Source organism: Rhinolophus sinicus, linkage group LG11 (genome assembly GCF_036562045.2).
Source record: "Rhinolophus sinicus isolate RSC01 linkage group LG11, ASM3656204v1, whole genome shotgun sequence".
NCBI classification, from domain to species: Eukaryota; Metazoa; Chordata; class Mammalia; order Chiroptera; family Rhinolophidae; genus Rhinolophus; species Rhinolophus sinicus.
The window spans coordinates 6,101,105-6,116,138 of NC_133760.1; the positions used below are offsets into that span (position 1 = coordinate 6,101,105).

Genomic DNA, 15,034 nt, shown 5'->3' on the forward strand with positions numbered 1-15,034 from the left:
AATGAGAGCAAAGAGGAGGCAGAGAGAAAAGAGACCTGAGAGAAAAGATCATCGAGATGGGGGGACAGAGCCCCAGAGACAGGGAGAGTCAAAGAGCATAAAAGAGAGGGACACAAACACCCAGAGGGATGGAGGACAGAGACCCAGAAAGCGGGATACAGAAATCCAGAGGGAAGGTGACATAGCATCCCAGAAATTGTAGACAGGAAGAGAAAGTGCGGAAATTCGCAGGGAGTTATAGCCTTCAGTGTCTCCACTCGTTCAGCAGAGGGCGCCCGGAACGCATTCCCTGGAGTCCGGGTGACCAATTTCACCACTTTCCCCGCAAGCGCATCCGATGGGGCTATTTTTACGCGATGTTATAGGACACCAGTGGCTGGAAGGCCATCGTCTGTCTGTCCTTCGGTTCCTTCGAGTGACCCTGCGGCATCCGCCCAGCCCACCCCCACCGGTTCCTGGCAGGCCTGGCCTCCTCAGGGCTACAGCTCAAGTCTTGCTGGGTCTCAGAATATCTGGCAGAGAATCCAGGTGGAGACCCTGGGGGAGAACCTGGCGAGGGGACCGAGTGAGGGGAGCACATGCTCATGGTTTGCAGCTGCTGGAGCGTCCCAGGACCAGGCAAGAACCAGCAGGACAGTGGCGGAGCTGACCTAAGAGTGATGGTCAGAGAGAGATTCAGAATATGACTCCGGAGACCCTGAGGCAGAGACTCGCAGTAATTCACAGATACCGGGGGAAAAAGATACCCAAAGAGGCGCCCCAGAGAAACCCAGGGACAGAAACACAGAGAGCTAAGAGATAATGAGAGAGAAGAAACCCAGAGAGATAAGCAGAGACCCAGACAGGAGGGAGAGACAGAGACCATGGGAAACGAGCTAAACAGAGATGAACCCCTGAGAAACAAGAATCAAAACAGACAGAGATCCAGAGACACAAAGGCACAGGGTTCCCCAAAACGTCAAAACTGACCCATCAAGACAGTCAGAGATACATCCCTGACACACACCCAAATCAAAGGCATAGCCAGACGCAGAGACATACAAGAGAATGACATAAAGCAAGAGGTGGAAATTTGTGACTCCAACAGAGGAGCTCAGATACTCATAAAAAAAGAGACGAGAGACACATACGCGATACAGACACACGGAAATCCGGAGAGACGCAGGACAGAGATCCCGGGTGATAGACGGAGGGTAAAAGGACCTGAAAACGGAATGGACGCGGAAAAAACGCAGCAAGGCAGCCGCTGGGGGGAAAGGGAGGGCTCCCTGGCAGAGGATGCGCAGCCACCCTCTGCCCTGCAGGGGTCACGGCGCCCCCTCCCCCGCGCCCTGGCCGGAGGGCCGGGCTATTTTTACGCGTGGACACCGGACACCAGGCTGGGGCGGCGGCGGCGGCGGCCGAGGCGGGGCCGGGCCGGGCCGGGCGTCGGGGCCACACGTTTGTCCGCGGGTCGCCGGGGCTGCGTGCGCCATGGAGCCACGGTGCCCGCCGCCGTGCGGCTGCTGCGAACGGCTGGTGCTCAACGTGGCCGGGCTGCGCTTCGAGACCCGGGCGCGCACACTGGGCCGCTTCCCGGACACGCTGCTCGGGGACCCGGCGCGTCGCGGCCGCTTCTACGACGGCGCGCGCGGCGAATACTTCTTCGACCGGCACCGGCCCAGCTTCGACGCGGTGCTCTACTACTACCAGTCGGGCGGACGGCTGCGGCGGCCGGCGCACGTGCCGCTCGACGTCTTCCTAGAGGAAGTGGCCTTCTACGGGCTGGGCGCGGCGGCGTTGGCGCGTCTGCGCGAGGACGAGGGCTGCGCCGTGCCGCCGGAGCGCCCCCTGCCCCGCCGCGCCTTCGCGCGCCAGCTCTGGCTTCTCTTCGAGTTCCCCGAGAGCTCGCAGGCCGCGCGCGTGCTTGCTGTCGTCTCTGTGCTCGTCATCCTTGTTTCCATCGTTGTCTTCTGCCTCGAGACGCTGCCCGATTTCCGTGACGACCGCGACAACCCGGGACTTGCCGCGGTGCCCGCCGCCGGACCGGTGAGGGGGCGGGGTCTCCGCGGAGAGAGGCTGGGTTTGGGAGGAGATGGGCGGGATCCACGGGAACCCGACCAATCAAAACACGGGTTAAGGGGCAGGAGGAGGCGGGCCTCTCAGGAAGGTGGGGTCTGGCTGTGGGTGGGCGGGGCATGGTGGTCTGTGGGAGGACCTGGCCAATCATAGGTGGGGCAAGGGGCTTTGAGGAATGAGCAAACCAGGGACAGGGCCTGACCAGGGCATTCCACTGTTAAAAGCTGGGGCTTGGGAAGGTACAGTTATTGGGGGCGGGGCCTGAGGATCTGAATAGGTGGGCCTGCCCTTTCAGAAGGCAGGGTTAAAGTAGATGAGAAACCTGGCTTGAGGAGGGCAGGAGGACAGGGGTACAGGTACATTAAGAAATCAAAGGTGGTGGGTGGAGGAGAGCCTGAAAAATCAGGGTCTGTGCACCTGACAGTAACCAATGGGAAGGATGGACTGGAAGTGGTGAGAATGGGTCCTGAAGAAAGTAGCTGAGAGAGCTGGAGACAGAGGGATGGGTCCCATAGGGCTAGGGTAGGAAGAATACATCAGAGAGAAAGTTGGGCTGAGGCAGTGAGGGGAGGGCCCCCAGGTTTGAAAGACAGAAAAGTCTTTAACCATTATAGTCTGGGCTGGGTTTGGGAGGGCACTGCACAAGGGAGTGGGGCCAGGGTGGGGATCCTCCCTACCTAGAAAAATCAATGCTTGGAGGCAGACTTTGGGAGGGAAGAGGTTGAGCCCCACTCAAGCATCATTTTATGAGGCACCTCCAGTAAAAAAAGATGAGGGACCATAAAGTCAGACATTCAGGGACAACCCCTGGGGTCCTTGGAAAGAGTCTATGACAACAGGCTCACTGGCCGCCTGGGGCAGCGGCTATTGAGCAATTTGTAGATAAGTAGTTGGATATTTAAACAACATATATGGCTGTTCCCGTGTGTCCCAGCCTGGTGTGGTCCTCCCTGAACCCCTTCCTTCCTGCAGTTCCCTACTCGGCTGAACAGCTCTAGCCCTGTGCCCGGACCTCCACCTCGCACCCCCTTCGATGACCCATTCTTTGTGGTGGAGACACTGTGCATCTGTTGGTTCTCCTTCGAGCTGCTGGTGCGCCTGTTGGCCTGTCCAAGCAAGGCGGCCTTCTTCAAGAATGTGATGAACCTCATTGATTTTGTGGCCATCCTGCCCTACTTTGTGGCGCTGGGCACCGAGCTGGCCCGGCAGCGGGGGGTGGGCCAGCCAGCCATGTCACTGGCCATCCTTCGAGTCATCCGACTGGTGCGCGTCTTCCGCATCTTCAAGCTGTCCCGGCACTCAAAGGGCCTGCAGATCTTGGGCCAGACGCTACGGGCCTCCATGCGTGAGCTGGGCCTTCTCATCTTCTTCCTCTTCATTGGTGTGGTCCTCTTCTCCAGCGCAGTCTACTTTGCCGAGGTCGACCGGGCAGACTCCCATTTCACCAGTATCCCTGAGTCCTTCTGGTGGGCAGTGGTCACCATGACCACAGTCGGCTATGGCGACATGGCGCCCGTCACTGTGGGTGGCAAGATAGTGGGCTCACTGTGCGCCATCGCTGGTGTGCTGACCATTTCCCTGCCTGTGCCCGTCATTGTCTCCAACTTCAGCTACTTTTACCACCGGGAGACAGAGGGAGAGGAGGCTGGGATGTATAGCCATGTGGACACGCAGCCCTGTGGCCCACTCGAGGGCAAGGTCAATGGCGGGTTGGTGGATGGAGAGGTGCCTGAGCTACCGCCTCCCCTCTGGGCCCCCCCTGGGAAACACATGGTCACTGAAGTGTGAGGGACAGTTGAGGCCTGCAGGACCTCACACTTCCTTGAAGGGAGGCGGGAAGGGAGGGATGAAGGGGAAGGTTGGGGGGAGGGGGTTGGGTTTAGGAAGAACTAGGTTAAGTGGTAATGAGTTGGGGAACACTGAGTCTTATTGGGTCTTGAATTGTGGTTTGGTAGCTCCTATGGGTACCTCCTTAGGTGGCAATGAATGGCAGTGGGTTATGCTGAGTTGAGGGGGAGACTGTGCTAGTTTGTATTGTATTGGGTTGTGCAAGGCTCATGGAGTCTTTTGGGGTAGTGTTGAAAAAAGTTTCGGTCACATAGTTTTGTGAGTTTCTTACTTCCATGTTGGGTTGGGTTGTCAGTCTGGGTGAGTCGTGTCCAACTACGTTGTGCAGGATTCTGTGGTTTTATGAGTCCCCCAGGGCCATGTTGGGTCAAGTTAGGTGGCCACCCATGGCATTATTGGGACTAATTGCGTGCTCATGCATGGTGTTGTGGAGTTGAGACATGTTGGAAATTGTGTGACTTCGTGATTCTTCTAGAGCTATGTTATTTTAGGTTCTGTGAACTTGTGAGTCATGTAGAAATATGAAGAGTCAAGTGATAGAATGTGAGCTTTCTAGGTCACATTAGGTTAAGTTGGGTTGGAATGTATGACCCTATGAGTCTCCCAGGATTCTGTTGGGTTGGATTGTGTAGAGTTATGTGGCTGGAAGTTTTTTGGGGCCACTGGAGTTGAGTCGTATTGAGTTGTATAACCATTCAAGTCTCGTAGGGCCATGCTGAGCTGAGTTACATCAAGTTGTGTCATTGTGAGTCCCGTAAGAATGTTGGGTTGAGTTGGGCTGTGTGTATGAGCTCCACAGGGCTATGTTGGTTTGTTTTGCATTCAGTGGTAGCACCAGAACCTGAGGATAACAACACTGGGGAGGAATCATGTATCAGGGAGAGAGTGTGGTATTATGGACTCTGGGAGGAAAACTGAACTGGTTCGCCCAGTGTCACTCACCATAGGGTGGGGCTGGGTTCTGTATCCATAGATTCAGTTGTTCATGAAGAGAGCCTCTGGGTCAACTAGGAAGATGTAGACATTCCTATTTACCCACCAGCTTTGTTTTGCCATTCAAACCCCCTTACTATCTGTCCTCCCCTACAGTTTTGCTTCCAGGCATGGAGATCAGAGCCACAGGGAAGAGAGCGACAGGATGACACTGTTTGTACTCTGTCCAGACATGATGGGGGGACAGAAACCCAGAGGAGTGAGACAGAGACTAGAGGAGGCATAGAGAATCAGAGAAAGAAAGAGATAGAAACCCAGAGAAGAGGGGACAAAGGTCCAAAGAGAGGAACAGAGACTCAGGAAGGAGGAGACAATGACCCAGAGGGAGGGGGACAGAAATCCAAAAAGAAAGGGGGACAGAGACCAAGAGCTGTAGGTGGACCAGAGTGCCCCAGAGAAATCCAAGAGAGAAAAAGTTAGTGCTCCGAGATTGAGAGAGATGCACAGAGTCTCTATTCCATGGAATCACAAAGAGATCCCCAAATTGGGGCACGCCACCTCATCCTCCCGTCAGACAAACAGGGGAGAAACCAGAGTCTTAGAACGTGAGAATGGCTTCCCAAGTCACGCGGCCTGTCACCAGGGGCCAGGACTTGTGGCAGGCTGCCTGCCACATCAGCCTGCTGGTACGCACAGGACCTCTGAGTCCAAACAGCCTCACAAACAAGGAAACTGAGGCTCAGAGGGGAGGATGTTACCCAGAGTTACACAGCCATACAGTTTTAGAAGTCTTTCAGTACTAAAAGGGCATTTCGAGGAGGAGGAAAAGGAGAAGGGGAGGGTTAAATCACTAACACATATAGGGCTTCCTATGTGTCAGGCATCATTCAAAGTACTTTACTTGTATTAATTTATTAAAACCCATCCAGTGGTTTACAGAGTGTTGTTCTTGTTCTTGTTCTTCTTCTTTTTAGCTCTAACAACCCCCCCCCCCTTTTTTTTGGTCAAATGAAATTTTACCTAGAGGCACCAGGGTGACACATCAGAAGGGAACTGGTTTGAGGGGAACACACCTCTTCTGGAGCCCCTCTTGAATGCAGCTAAGAATGCAACTCAGAATGCAGCTAAGAAATTCAGTTTGAAAACCTGTGATTTAATCCAACCACCTTTAATACAGAGAGAGAAGAAAATACAGATTGTGGGAAGAGTTTGATAAAGGTCGGAAATAATTTAGATTGTCACTTCCCTCTGAAATGGAGAGAAAGGCACATCTAGAGACAGAAATGGAGACAGACTCCCTCACTGTTGCAGACACAAGACAGAGTCTTGGAGGCAGGTACAGAGCCCAGCATAGAGATTGGAAGAGGAACCCAAGATCTGCAGAGAGAACAGAGACAGAAGCTAAGAGAAACACCCATCGGGAGGGGGGGGAGGAGAGAGCAGGGCAGTGGCCTGGGAGAGGGTCAGAGGCCCAGGGTGAGGACAGAGACCCACAGGCAGGAGAGAGAACCAGAGAGTGGAGCTCAGAAATTCAGAGGAGGGAGGGGAAACTGACTCAAAGAGAGAGGAACAGAGACCCAGACAGAGGGGGACCGGCATGGGGGGGAGGGTGGAGACCAGAGGGGGGAGATAGAGACCAGAGAGGAGGGGGCAGGGACCAGAGAGAGGGGCACAGACCCAGAGAGAGGGGGATGGAGAGACTCAGAGAAAGGGAGACAGAGACCCAGAGTATGGGGAGAGAGGGGACAGATACTGTTGCCCAGTTACTTTTCTTTGCGAACTCACCTGTACTACCCCATCAGAGACTAGGAGTTACACAGAGTCCCTCTGGTAGGGGGCGGGACATGCTGGGTGCTTAGGGGTGGAGGGAAATGTGGAGAGGTCAGGGAGGTGACTTGAGTGGACACTCAATGACTGAGAAGTGCCCCTCCCCCACCCCAATAAACAACTGCCGCCACCTTTTATGTTGCCTTGGCTGGGATGGGGAAGAGGGGAACACCCTAATCTGGGGACACCCTTCCTGCCACCTTGCCATGCTATATTTAGATTGAGGGAGGGGTACGGGATGCCTCTTACCCCCACCCCCCAAGGCAGGTGTCAGTTTTCCTCCTGAAAATAGCTCCAGGAGAGAGATGAAGTGTTCTGCAGCAGGACTGTCTGGAACTCCAACTCCCATTTCCGCCTGTCTTAGGGTCCCTCTCTCTGGCTTTACGTCCCCTTTTCCTCTCCGTTTCTGTGCCTGTCCCGGTCTGCCTTCATCTGTCACTATTCACTTTCTTTCTCTAAGGTCATTCTGTTTCCAAGTCATATCTGTCTATCTCCGAATCCTATAATACCTTGAATTTCTCTTATCTGAGCTCAGGACAAGACCCTCTCCCCATTCCCCACCCAGGAAATTCCAGGAGAGAGGACTATGCGGGAGAGCCCCCACATCCACTGTCTCCCGGGGCGGCGGGCCTTATCACTGCCCAAGCCCAGCTGGTTAATGTCTGGGCTGGAGCTCCTGGGAAAGTGGGGGTGAGAGCAGAGGATGGGAATCTGCCTGGGGATTGACACTTAATTGGCAAAAGAATGCAAAGGAATCTCGGGCCCAGACTCCTGGGTCTGAGGGAGGAGGTGGCTAGGGGTCCCCGTTCCTGGGTCTGAGAGAGGAGGGGGCTGAAACTGGGGGAAGAAAGGGCTGGAGGTCCAGACTACTGGTCTGAGGGAAGAGAGGGCTTGGAACCCGGACTCCTGGGTTTGAGAGAGGAGGGGGCTGGCGCCTGGCCTCCTGGGACTGAGACGGGCGGAGGGCTGAACGAGCCAGGCCAGGCTTCCGAGGTCCCGGCCCGCGTGTGGAAGGCGGGATCCCCCGGCCCCTCCTCCGCCGTCGGGCGCCGCCACGCCCCCGCGCCCGACCCGGGCCCTCCGGAGCGTGTGCAGCGAGGAACCGGCGGGCGAGCGGGAGTCCGTGCAGCCAGCGAGCAGGAGGAGGAGCCGCCGCCGCCCCAGGGGCAGTCGGAGGAGCAGAGGAGGACGCCCCAGGTAAGAGCCTCGGCGTCTCCTCCCCTGGGATTCCGGTGTCCCGGTCGCCCTGCCCCCGGGTAGGGAGGGACGTGGGCGGGGCCGGCGGGGGCGGGGCTTGGCGGAGGAAACTGAGGCAGGGGAAAAGTGTCTCAGATGAGCAGCAGGTTACCCCCAGTGAGGTCTCAGGAGTCCTGACCCCCAGCCTGAATCTTCTGGGAGTCCGTATATCTGAGTACCTGGGGAGGAGGGTCCTTGAACTTCAGAACTCTAAGGGAGGAGGGGCTGGGGGCCTGGACACCTGGGTCTGAGGGAGGAGGGGACTGGAGGCCCTGACTCCTTAGTCTGAGGGAAGAAGGATTTGGGGTCCTGGACTTCTACATCTGGGAGGGGGGGCCTGGACTCCAAGGAACGAGGCAGCTGGGGACCAGGACTCCTGGTCTGAGGGAGGAGGCAGCTGAGGACCCCACACTCCTGGTCCTGGTTGGGTCAACATATGCTTCTCTTCACACCCCACCTTCCCATTACCCATCTCCCAGCCAGGGCAGGCAGCCACTCCAGGTATGTGCAGTAGAAGTCTTGGACGGGCCCTGGCCTGTCCTGTGTGGAGAGAACATTCCAGGAAGCAGCCTCGGGGACCCAGGGCTTCTTGAGTGTGGGCCCTCAGGGACCTGGGTGTCCAGACCAGCCCCGCCCCTGCCCTGTCTGGGAGATGAATGGGCCTAGGAGGATGTAATCTTTTCCAGCCTCTCCCCTCCCCTTTTTTCCCCCGCATCTGCTTCCCATCCCAGCCAGGAGCCATCACCTGGGCAGGGAAGGGGCCTCTGGAAGGGGGTGAGGCCTTGACTCTTGGGTACCTTACACTTTAAGAGGAACACTCTGAAGGGGAGTGTCCAGGGAGTCAGGCCCCCTCCCCCACTTGCCTATATAACCTGCCTGTTCCCTTCTTCACCTAGGTGGTTGCCCCCTCCCTCTCCTGAGATGTCAGGAAGGAGGGGGCCACCTGTGACCCCCACAGGGCCCCCCTGGAGCCAGGGGGCCCCCAGCCTGGGAGCTCGGAGACGGAGGAGGTGCTGACAGGTCTGGTAACTACCCAGTCCCCTCCACACCACCCTTTCCCAGAACCACAGGCTTCCAGAATGTTGTAGAGAAACTGCAGTGTCCACACCCCCACCTGAATCTCCCAGCCCCAGGTCAATTTCACAGACAGGGAAACTGAGGCCCTGCCTGGGAGAGAAAGTGTCTTGCCTTCTTAGTGACAGTTTTGAGCTGAACTTGGGTCTCCATAGGATTTCAGATCATGGTCTTTCTCAGAATTTTGGAACCTCAAACCTCCTCCAGGCTGTAGGACTTAGGGTTCCTTGGGGTTGTCAAGGCAGTATGGCAGAGTGGAGTTGCTCAGACAGGGTTTGAGTCCCATCTCTGGCATTTGCAGGCTGTGTGACCTGGGACAAGTCACTAATCTCTCCGAGCCTGTATTTCCCCAATTGTTGGCTATTATTAGTAATAGAGGTAGAATTATTATGATTAATCAAAAATTTGGGTATTACCCAATCCTAGCATATAGGGTCCCCCAAGGTTCTAGAACAAATGCCCCCCTATGGTTCTGGCATGCAGGTCCCCTCCTAAATTATTACCCTCTTTTCTAACTCCAGCTTCCCTGTCTTCATCCTCAGGTGCTCAGCGAAATGCTCCCGCACCCCTCATGCTCCCTCCCCATCCTCCTCCTTTGCCTTCTCCCCAGTGTCCCAGTGGAACCCCACCCCCCACCCTCACCACTGCCCCCATTTCCAGCCCCTGAGTGGGACCTCCTGTCTCCTCGAGTTGTCCTGTCCAGGGGTACCCCTGCGGGCCCTCCTCTACTCTTTCTGCTGGAGGCCGGGGCCTTTGGGGAGCCAGCAGGCAGCCCAGCTAACCGAAGTAGGCGAGGGGTGAGTGAGACAGCACCAGCGAGTCGCCGGGGAGAACTGGCGGTGTGCGATGCAGTCAGCAGCTGGGTGACAGACCGCCGGACAGCTGTGGACCTGCGTGGGCGTGAGGTGGAGGTGCTGGGCGAGGTGCCTGCAGCTGGCGGCAGTCCCCTTCGCCAGTACTTCTTTGAGACTCGGTGCAAGACTGACAGCACTGGGGAAGGTGGCCCCGATGGAGGTGGAGGCGGCTGCCGGGGTGTGGACCGGAGGCACTGGGTGTCTGAGTGTAAGGCCAAGCAATCCTATGTGCGGGCATTGACCACTGATGCCCAGGGCCGTGTAGGCTGGCGATGGATTAGAATTGACACTGCCTGCGTCTGCACACTCCTCAGCCGGACTGGCCGGGCCTGATGCCTATGCCCGGGAACTGGGCAACCAGAGGAAGAAGAGAGCTGGATGCTGAGGGACATCAGGGGTGGCCTGGCTGCTCTGGGTATCAGTTTGGTAACTTGTCAAATGGTCACAAAATCACAGCTCTCTGATCTTGACAGCTCAATCTGTGCAAGACAGGTGGTGAAAACAAATGGGGTTTTGAAGGATGAATAGGAGTTTTTGGATAAACTCGAGGGTGATGATGATGACAGCCAATGTTTTGAATGCCTACTGTTTATCAGCTCTCATACACAGCTTGTCAGATCAACTGGGGTGGATTTGGTCATTGGAGGCCCTTGGCTTCTAAGTTAACTGACCATATGCTCTCAGAGGACATCACTTTGCCCATTCTGGAGAGAACGACAAGGGGATATGTCAAGAAATGGGTGGAGGAGCTTAAAAACTGGAACATGTAAGCAACTAAATGGGAGCTAGGGTTTGAATGGGAAATTTACTTGGTCAGATGGGGCAAGAATTTATTTTGAGGTAGTGAACTACCCATCACAGTAGGAGCACAAGCAGGTTGAATGATAGGAGATCAGGATGCTAGAGAATTTGGCTCTGGTAGGGAGTTGGAGTCAGGTTTCCACCGCCCTTCCCTGTCCCAACCTTTACCCCACATTGGGAAAGAAATAAACCTTAAATTTGTCCAGCTTGAGTAGGGCATGAGGTTCTGACCAATTGGCCTGACCCCAGGCTAGGATCGGGGGTCATTTGGACACTGACAGGCCTTGAGTGGGCCAGGAAAATCCATCAGAAGGGGCACCAGAACCTGAATGAGGGTGTCAGTGGTGCCCTGGGCCAGGCTGCAGAAGGCAGCCACAGTTTTCCCTGTCTGAAGAATGAGTTGGTGGGATGAAATAATGGGGTCTGAGGAGGCAGAGGTCTTGACCAAAAGGTCTTTAAAATAAGGAACTGAAAAGGGAAATCAGAGGCAGACCCCACACCCTCAGGACACCCCTTCATGAATTACCACTCCATTGCTCTTAAACTTTTTTTAAAGACCAGCTTTGGGCTAAGGACATAGAAATCCCAGACCCTCACCAACACATACTGGGCCCTTGGGAAGGGAGGGGGTGGCAGGGCAGGGCAGGGTCTGGCTGCCTGTTTCTACATCTCTGTTCTAGGCCTGCAGTTCCCACTCCCTTTTTTGCTGCTTCCCTGTCTCTCCATCTAACTTCTCATCTCTTGTCTTTGGGTCAATAGCTCTCTTTCTGTCACCGTCTCTCCCTCATTCTTGTATATATTTCTTTGTCACTCATCAAAGCTCTTTACACACACACACACACCTTTTTATCTAAGTATCTCCCTGTGTATTTCTCTGTAAGTCTCTCCCTCTGCCCACCCCCATACCCAGGTGGAAGTTTTCAACCAAATCAAAGGCAGCAGGACAGACGAAGCCCACGCTGATGCTGATTCCTTCAGCTCACACAAGGAGGGAGGGAGAGCCCAGAGAAGTCTGGAAATCGTTACCCTTGAGGTGGGCAGGCCTGGCAGAGGAGGCAGGCAGCCCAGAGGGCTGGGACCCTATAGGAATGGGGGTGTTTCTCATGGATACCCTGATGTGCTGGGTGGTCTCTGTCCTCCTCCCCCTCTGGGTCTCTGTCCTCTTCCCTCACAGGGCCTCTGTTCCACCCTTCCTGGATCTCTGACCCCGCAGGTTTCTGTCCCCCTCTCTGTTGCCTCCTCTGTGTGGGTCTCTGTATCCCCCATCCCAGGGGTCTCTCTGTCTCTAGAATTCTAAAATTGAACTATTCCTTTTCCTCTCCCCCATTTCTGCCCTCCTGTCTCTCTGGGTCTCCCCCCACACTTCTCTGGGTTTCTGTGTCCCACTTGGGGTCTCTGTCCCCCTCTCTCAAAGTCCCTGTCCCTCTGTGCCTGCGTCTTTCTCATTCTATCCATCCACACGCCTGCAGGCCCTCCATTGGCTGGATTCAGCATGGGCGGGGTCTGTCACCTAGGGCAACAGCAACAACAAGCCTGCTCCTGCTTGGCTAAGGGGCGGGGGTGGGACCATGGCGGGTCGGACCCTAGCTCTACGCTACGGCCCTCCCTGGTCCCCCATCTCTGGGACCGAGGTGCCTGGATCCTGGCCCAACTGGCATCTCACCAGCAGTGGTGTTGCCCACCACATTATCCCATCCGTGCCCTTTTTCCCGACCACTGTGCAGGTGAGAGGACCCTAGGCTCCTCGCCAAATGGAACCTGGAAGCCCAGACTCCTGTGTCTGAAAGAGGGGCCTAGGAATCCAGACATCTGCTGAAAGAAAAGGGGCTTGGGGGCTTGGACTCCTGACTGAAGGTGGAAGGTCCGGGAGTCCTGAGTCTGACAGAGAAGGGGCCAGGGAACCTGGATGCCTGAAACTGGAAGGAGGAAAGGGGTGGGGACAGACTGGGAGAGATCGGGATAGAGGGCCGGACGCCTGAGTTTTTTTAGCTGACGTCCCTCGTCTTCTGCCCAGTCTACGCTCGCGGAGCCCCTGCCCCCGGCTGCAAAACAGGACTTGCACATCGGGGCTTTCGACGAGGTCATCAGCAGATGGGAGACAACCTCCGGCTCGGCTCAAGTGCCCAAAACTCACGGCGGGTCCTACGCTCAGCCCAGGGCCCCAGAGCCTGCGGACCCCACGCGGACTATGGGGATCAAGGACTTAGGGGAAAAGGTAAGGTTCTGGGATGCCGAGGTCCGCGGGGACAGGGCTGGGGAACCGTACTGGGATCCTGTGAGCCCTTACGTAGGGTTCCGGCGTGGCCTTCTCGCAGCTCAGACACCACGGCTGGCGCCTCCCTCTGATCACAAAACACCAGTGCAGTGAGACGAGAGCGCAGTACACCGGTTGGCCTGGCTTGGACCAGAGCGCCATCTTCTATGTTGGGACCCAGCCGCTGGAGCTTGCGGACCACCACCGCGGTGGCCCTTCCCAGGTAGCGGAGAAGACTGCGCAGGCGCGGTGGGACAGCTTGGCGAGCCTGGGGCGGAGCCAGAAGGAATGTTTTGTGTGGGGGCGTGGCTAAAAGTCTGGGGCGGAATCAGGAGTGTATATAGACTGTGGGAGGGGCTTTGAAGTGTTGAAGCCGGGCCAGGAGGAGGGCAAGACCCGAAATCCCAGCCCTGAGGCTGCGGCCCCAACTAGCAAATGCTGGGGTGGGTAAGGAGGAAGCTCTGAGGCTGTGTCGGAGCCAGGCAGAGGATTGTACGTGGGGGCGTGTCTTGAATATTCTGAGACAGGGTTCGAGCGGAAGGCGGGGCTAAGCTTTCTGGGCTAGGATGAAGCAAGAAGTAATTGTTGCCTAAGGTGAGGCTGAATTCCTGGTTTGAGTCTGAGGGCTTGGCTTTGTGTTAGATGACGGGCAGAATTGTGTTTAGGTTTTGGAGTAACCCTAATAAGGGCTCTGATTTAGGGAGCGAAGCTAGCGTGCGCTGGCATGCGATTGGACAGGAAGAATTCTGATTCTGGGGCAGGTGTGGGGGCCTGGTCCAGAGAGGCAGTTGAGGCCGAAGGAAGAGGAATTCTCAGTCTGGGACCCAAGGCTTCGAACGGGATATGAAATCCCTTTTTTGGTCATCCCTCGTGCCCGATCCTCCTCAGGCTCTAATCCCTTGGACGAAGAACCCCGCGCTGGCCAGCCGGCCTTTCACAGTATCCGACCAGAGCATCCTGGGCCGCCATCAGCTCTATCTGACCACCTCGGCCCGGGACTTCCGGGCCTACACGAAGTGAGCCTGGGTCCTCGCTCGGCCCCGCCCTCTGCACAGCCCCCGCATAGTCGTGTGGAACGCCGAGCCCACTGGTGTCGGCTCCCCTGCTCTGAGTAGTCTTAGCCTTCAGCTTCCACACGCGCAAGAACCAGAGGTTCAGACCCCAATCCCTACCTCTTTTAATGCGGAGGTATCCTAGTGTCAAGTCTTGGGAACATGAAGCCTGCGGTGGGCCAAAGAGGGAGTTCTGGATCTGGGAGTAGGACCCTGAGGGTTTGGGGCAGGACCTACTTTGGCATTTGAATCCCCGGGTACTCTTTCCCAAGGATGCGAAAACCCCAGATTCCGTGCCCTTACATACCTCGAGGACCCAAGAATCCAGGCTAGGAGTCCCCAACCCCATCCTAAGTGGTTTCCGACTCCTACAAATGTGTCCTCGCCTCGAAACGAAGGAGTTCTCGTCTGCAGCCTCCTCAGGACCCGAGGTCTGAATAGCAGCCTCGCTCCGAGGATCCAGCTATGCCCTCCCCACCCTGCCTCCTGCCAACAGGAAGGAGTTGTCTGGATACCCTCGCAAGGACTCGCTGACCTACTGGAGTTTCGAGGAGACGCCCAAGGCCTGGGGCCACGGCCCCCAGCGGCCACCCTATCCGCTCTCCTCTCGGCCGCCTCGGCCGCCGGGGGTCCGCATTCCTCTTGCCCGCCCGGTCACGCCAGCCGTACCGCACCGTGGGGCGCTGTCTCTAGTTCAGGAGTCCTACAGGTCCCCGCTGCATCCTCTCCGCGTGCTTGACCGTTTCTGCCCGCTGGAGCTGCCCTGGGGCGGCCCCCACTGGAAACCCGTGCCCGGCATCTACAGCGTGCCGCAAGCCTACCGCACCGAGAGCTCCAGCTACTGCAGCTTGAAGCCCGCGCTGGTTTGAGCTGCCTGGCTAGCCCCGCCCCAGACACGCCCCCAACGCAGGGGCGGAGCCGAACCTGGAAGACAGCGACTGGACCCAGTGGGCGAGGCTGAGCTCGGGAACTCTGCCCGCTACTCGGGGCGGGACAGAGCCTGAGACACGCCCACTTGATTGTGGGGGCGGGACTAGGCGGGGGGAAATGTACTTTGGGGCTGTGGGCCAGCCAGCGGAACACGCCCTCTGCGGCAG

At 56.8% G+C, this 15,034-nt stretch overlaps 3 protein-coding genes across 3 annotated transcripts; all 3 read left to right on the forward strand.

Annotated features, from left to right (window-relative positions):
- Nucleotides 1-1,242: 1,242 nt before the first annotated feature.
- KCNA7 (potassium voltage-gated channel subfamily A member 7) lies at nt 1,243-5,780 on the forward strand. The gene is made up of 2 exons (XM_019741429.2): nt 1,243-2,028; nt 3,031-5,780. Exons 1-2 carry the CDS (start codon nt 1,279-1,281, stop codon nt 3,844-3,846), a joined length of 1,566 nt encoding a protein of 521 aa, XP_019596988.1. The 5' UTR covers nt 1,243-1,278; the 3' UTR covers nt 3,847-5,780.
- Nucleotides 5,781-7,511: 1,731 nt separating this feature from the next.
- Nucleotides 7,512-10,842, forward strand: NTF4 (neurotrophin 4). Its single transcript, XM_019741690.2, has 3 exons — nt 7,512-7,863; nt 8,799-8,922; nt 9,519-10,842. The coding sequence occupies exon 3, from the start codon at nt 9,531-9,533 to the stop codon at nt 10,161-10,163; it is 633 nt and encodes a 210-aa protein (XP_019597249.1). The 5' UTR covers nt 7,512-7,863; nt 8,799-8,922; nt 9,519-9,530; the 3' UTR covers nt 10,164-10,842.
- A 925-nt stretch (nt 10,843-11,767) lies between these two features.
- Nucleotides 11,768-14,807, forward strand: SAXO3 (stabilizer of axonemal microtubules 3). The gene is made up of 5 exons (XM_019741687.2): nt 11,768-12,355; nt 12,646-12,846; nt 12,947-13,108; nt 13,774-13,901; nt 14,434-14,807. Exons 1-5 carry the CDS (start codon nt 12,200-12,202, stop codon nt 14,804-14,806), a joined length of 1,020 nt encoding a protein of 339 aa, XP_019597246.2. The 5' UTR covers nt 11,768-12,199; the 3' UTR covers nt 14,807.
- Nucleotides 14,808-15,034: the final 227 nt, after the last annotated feature.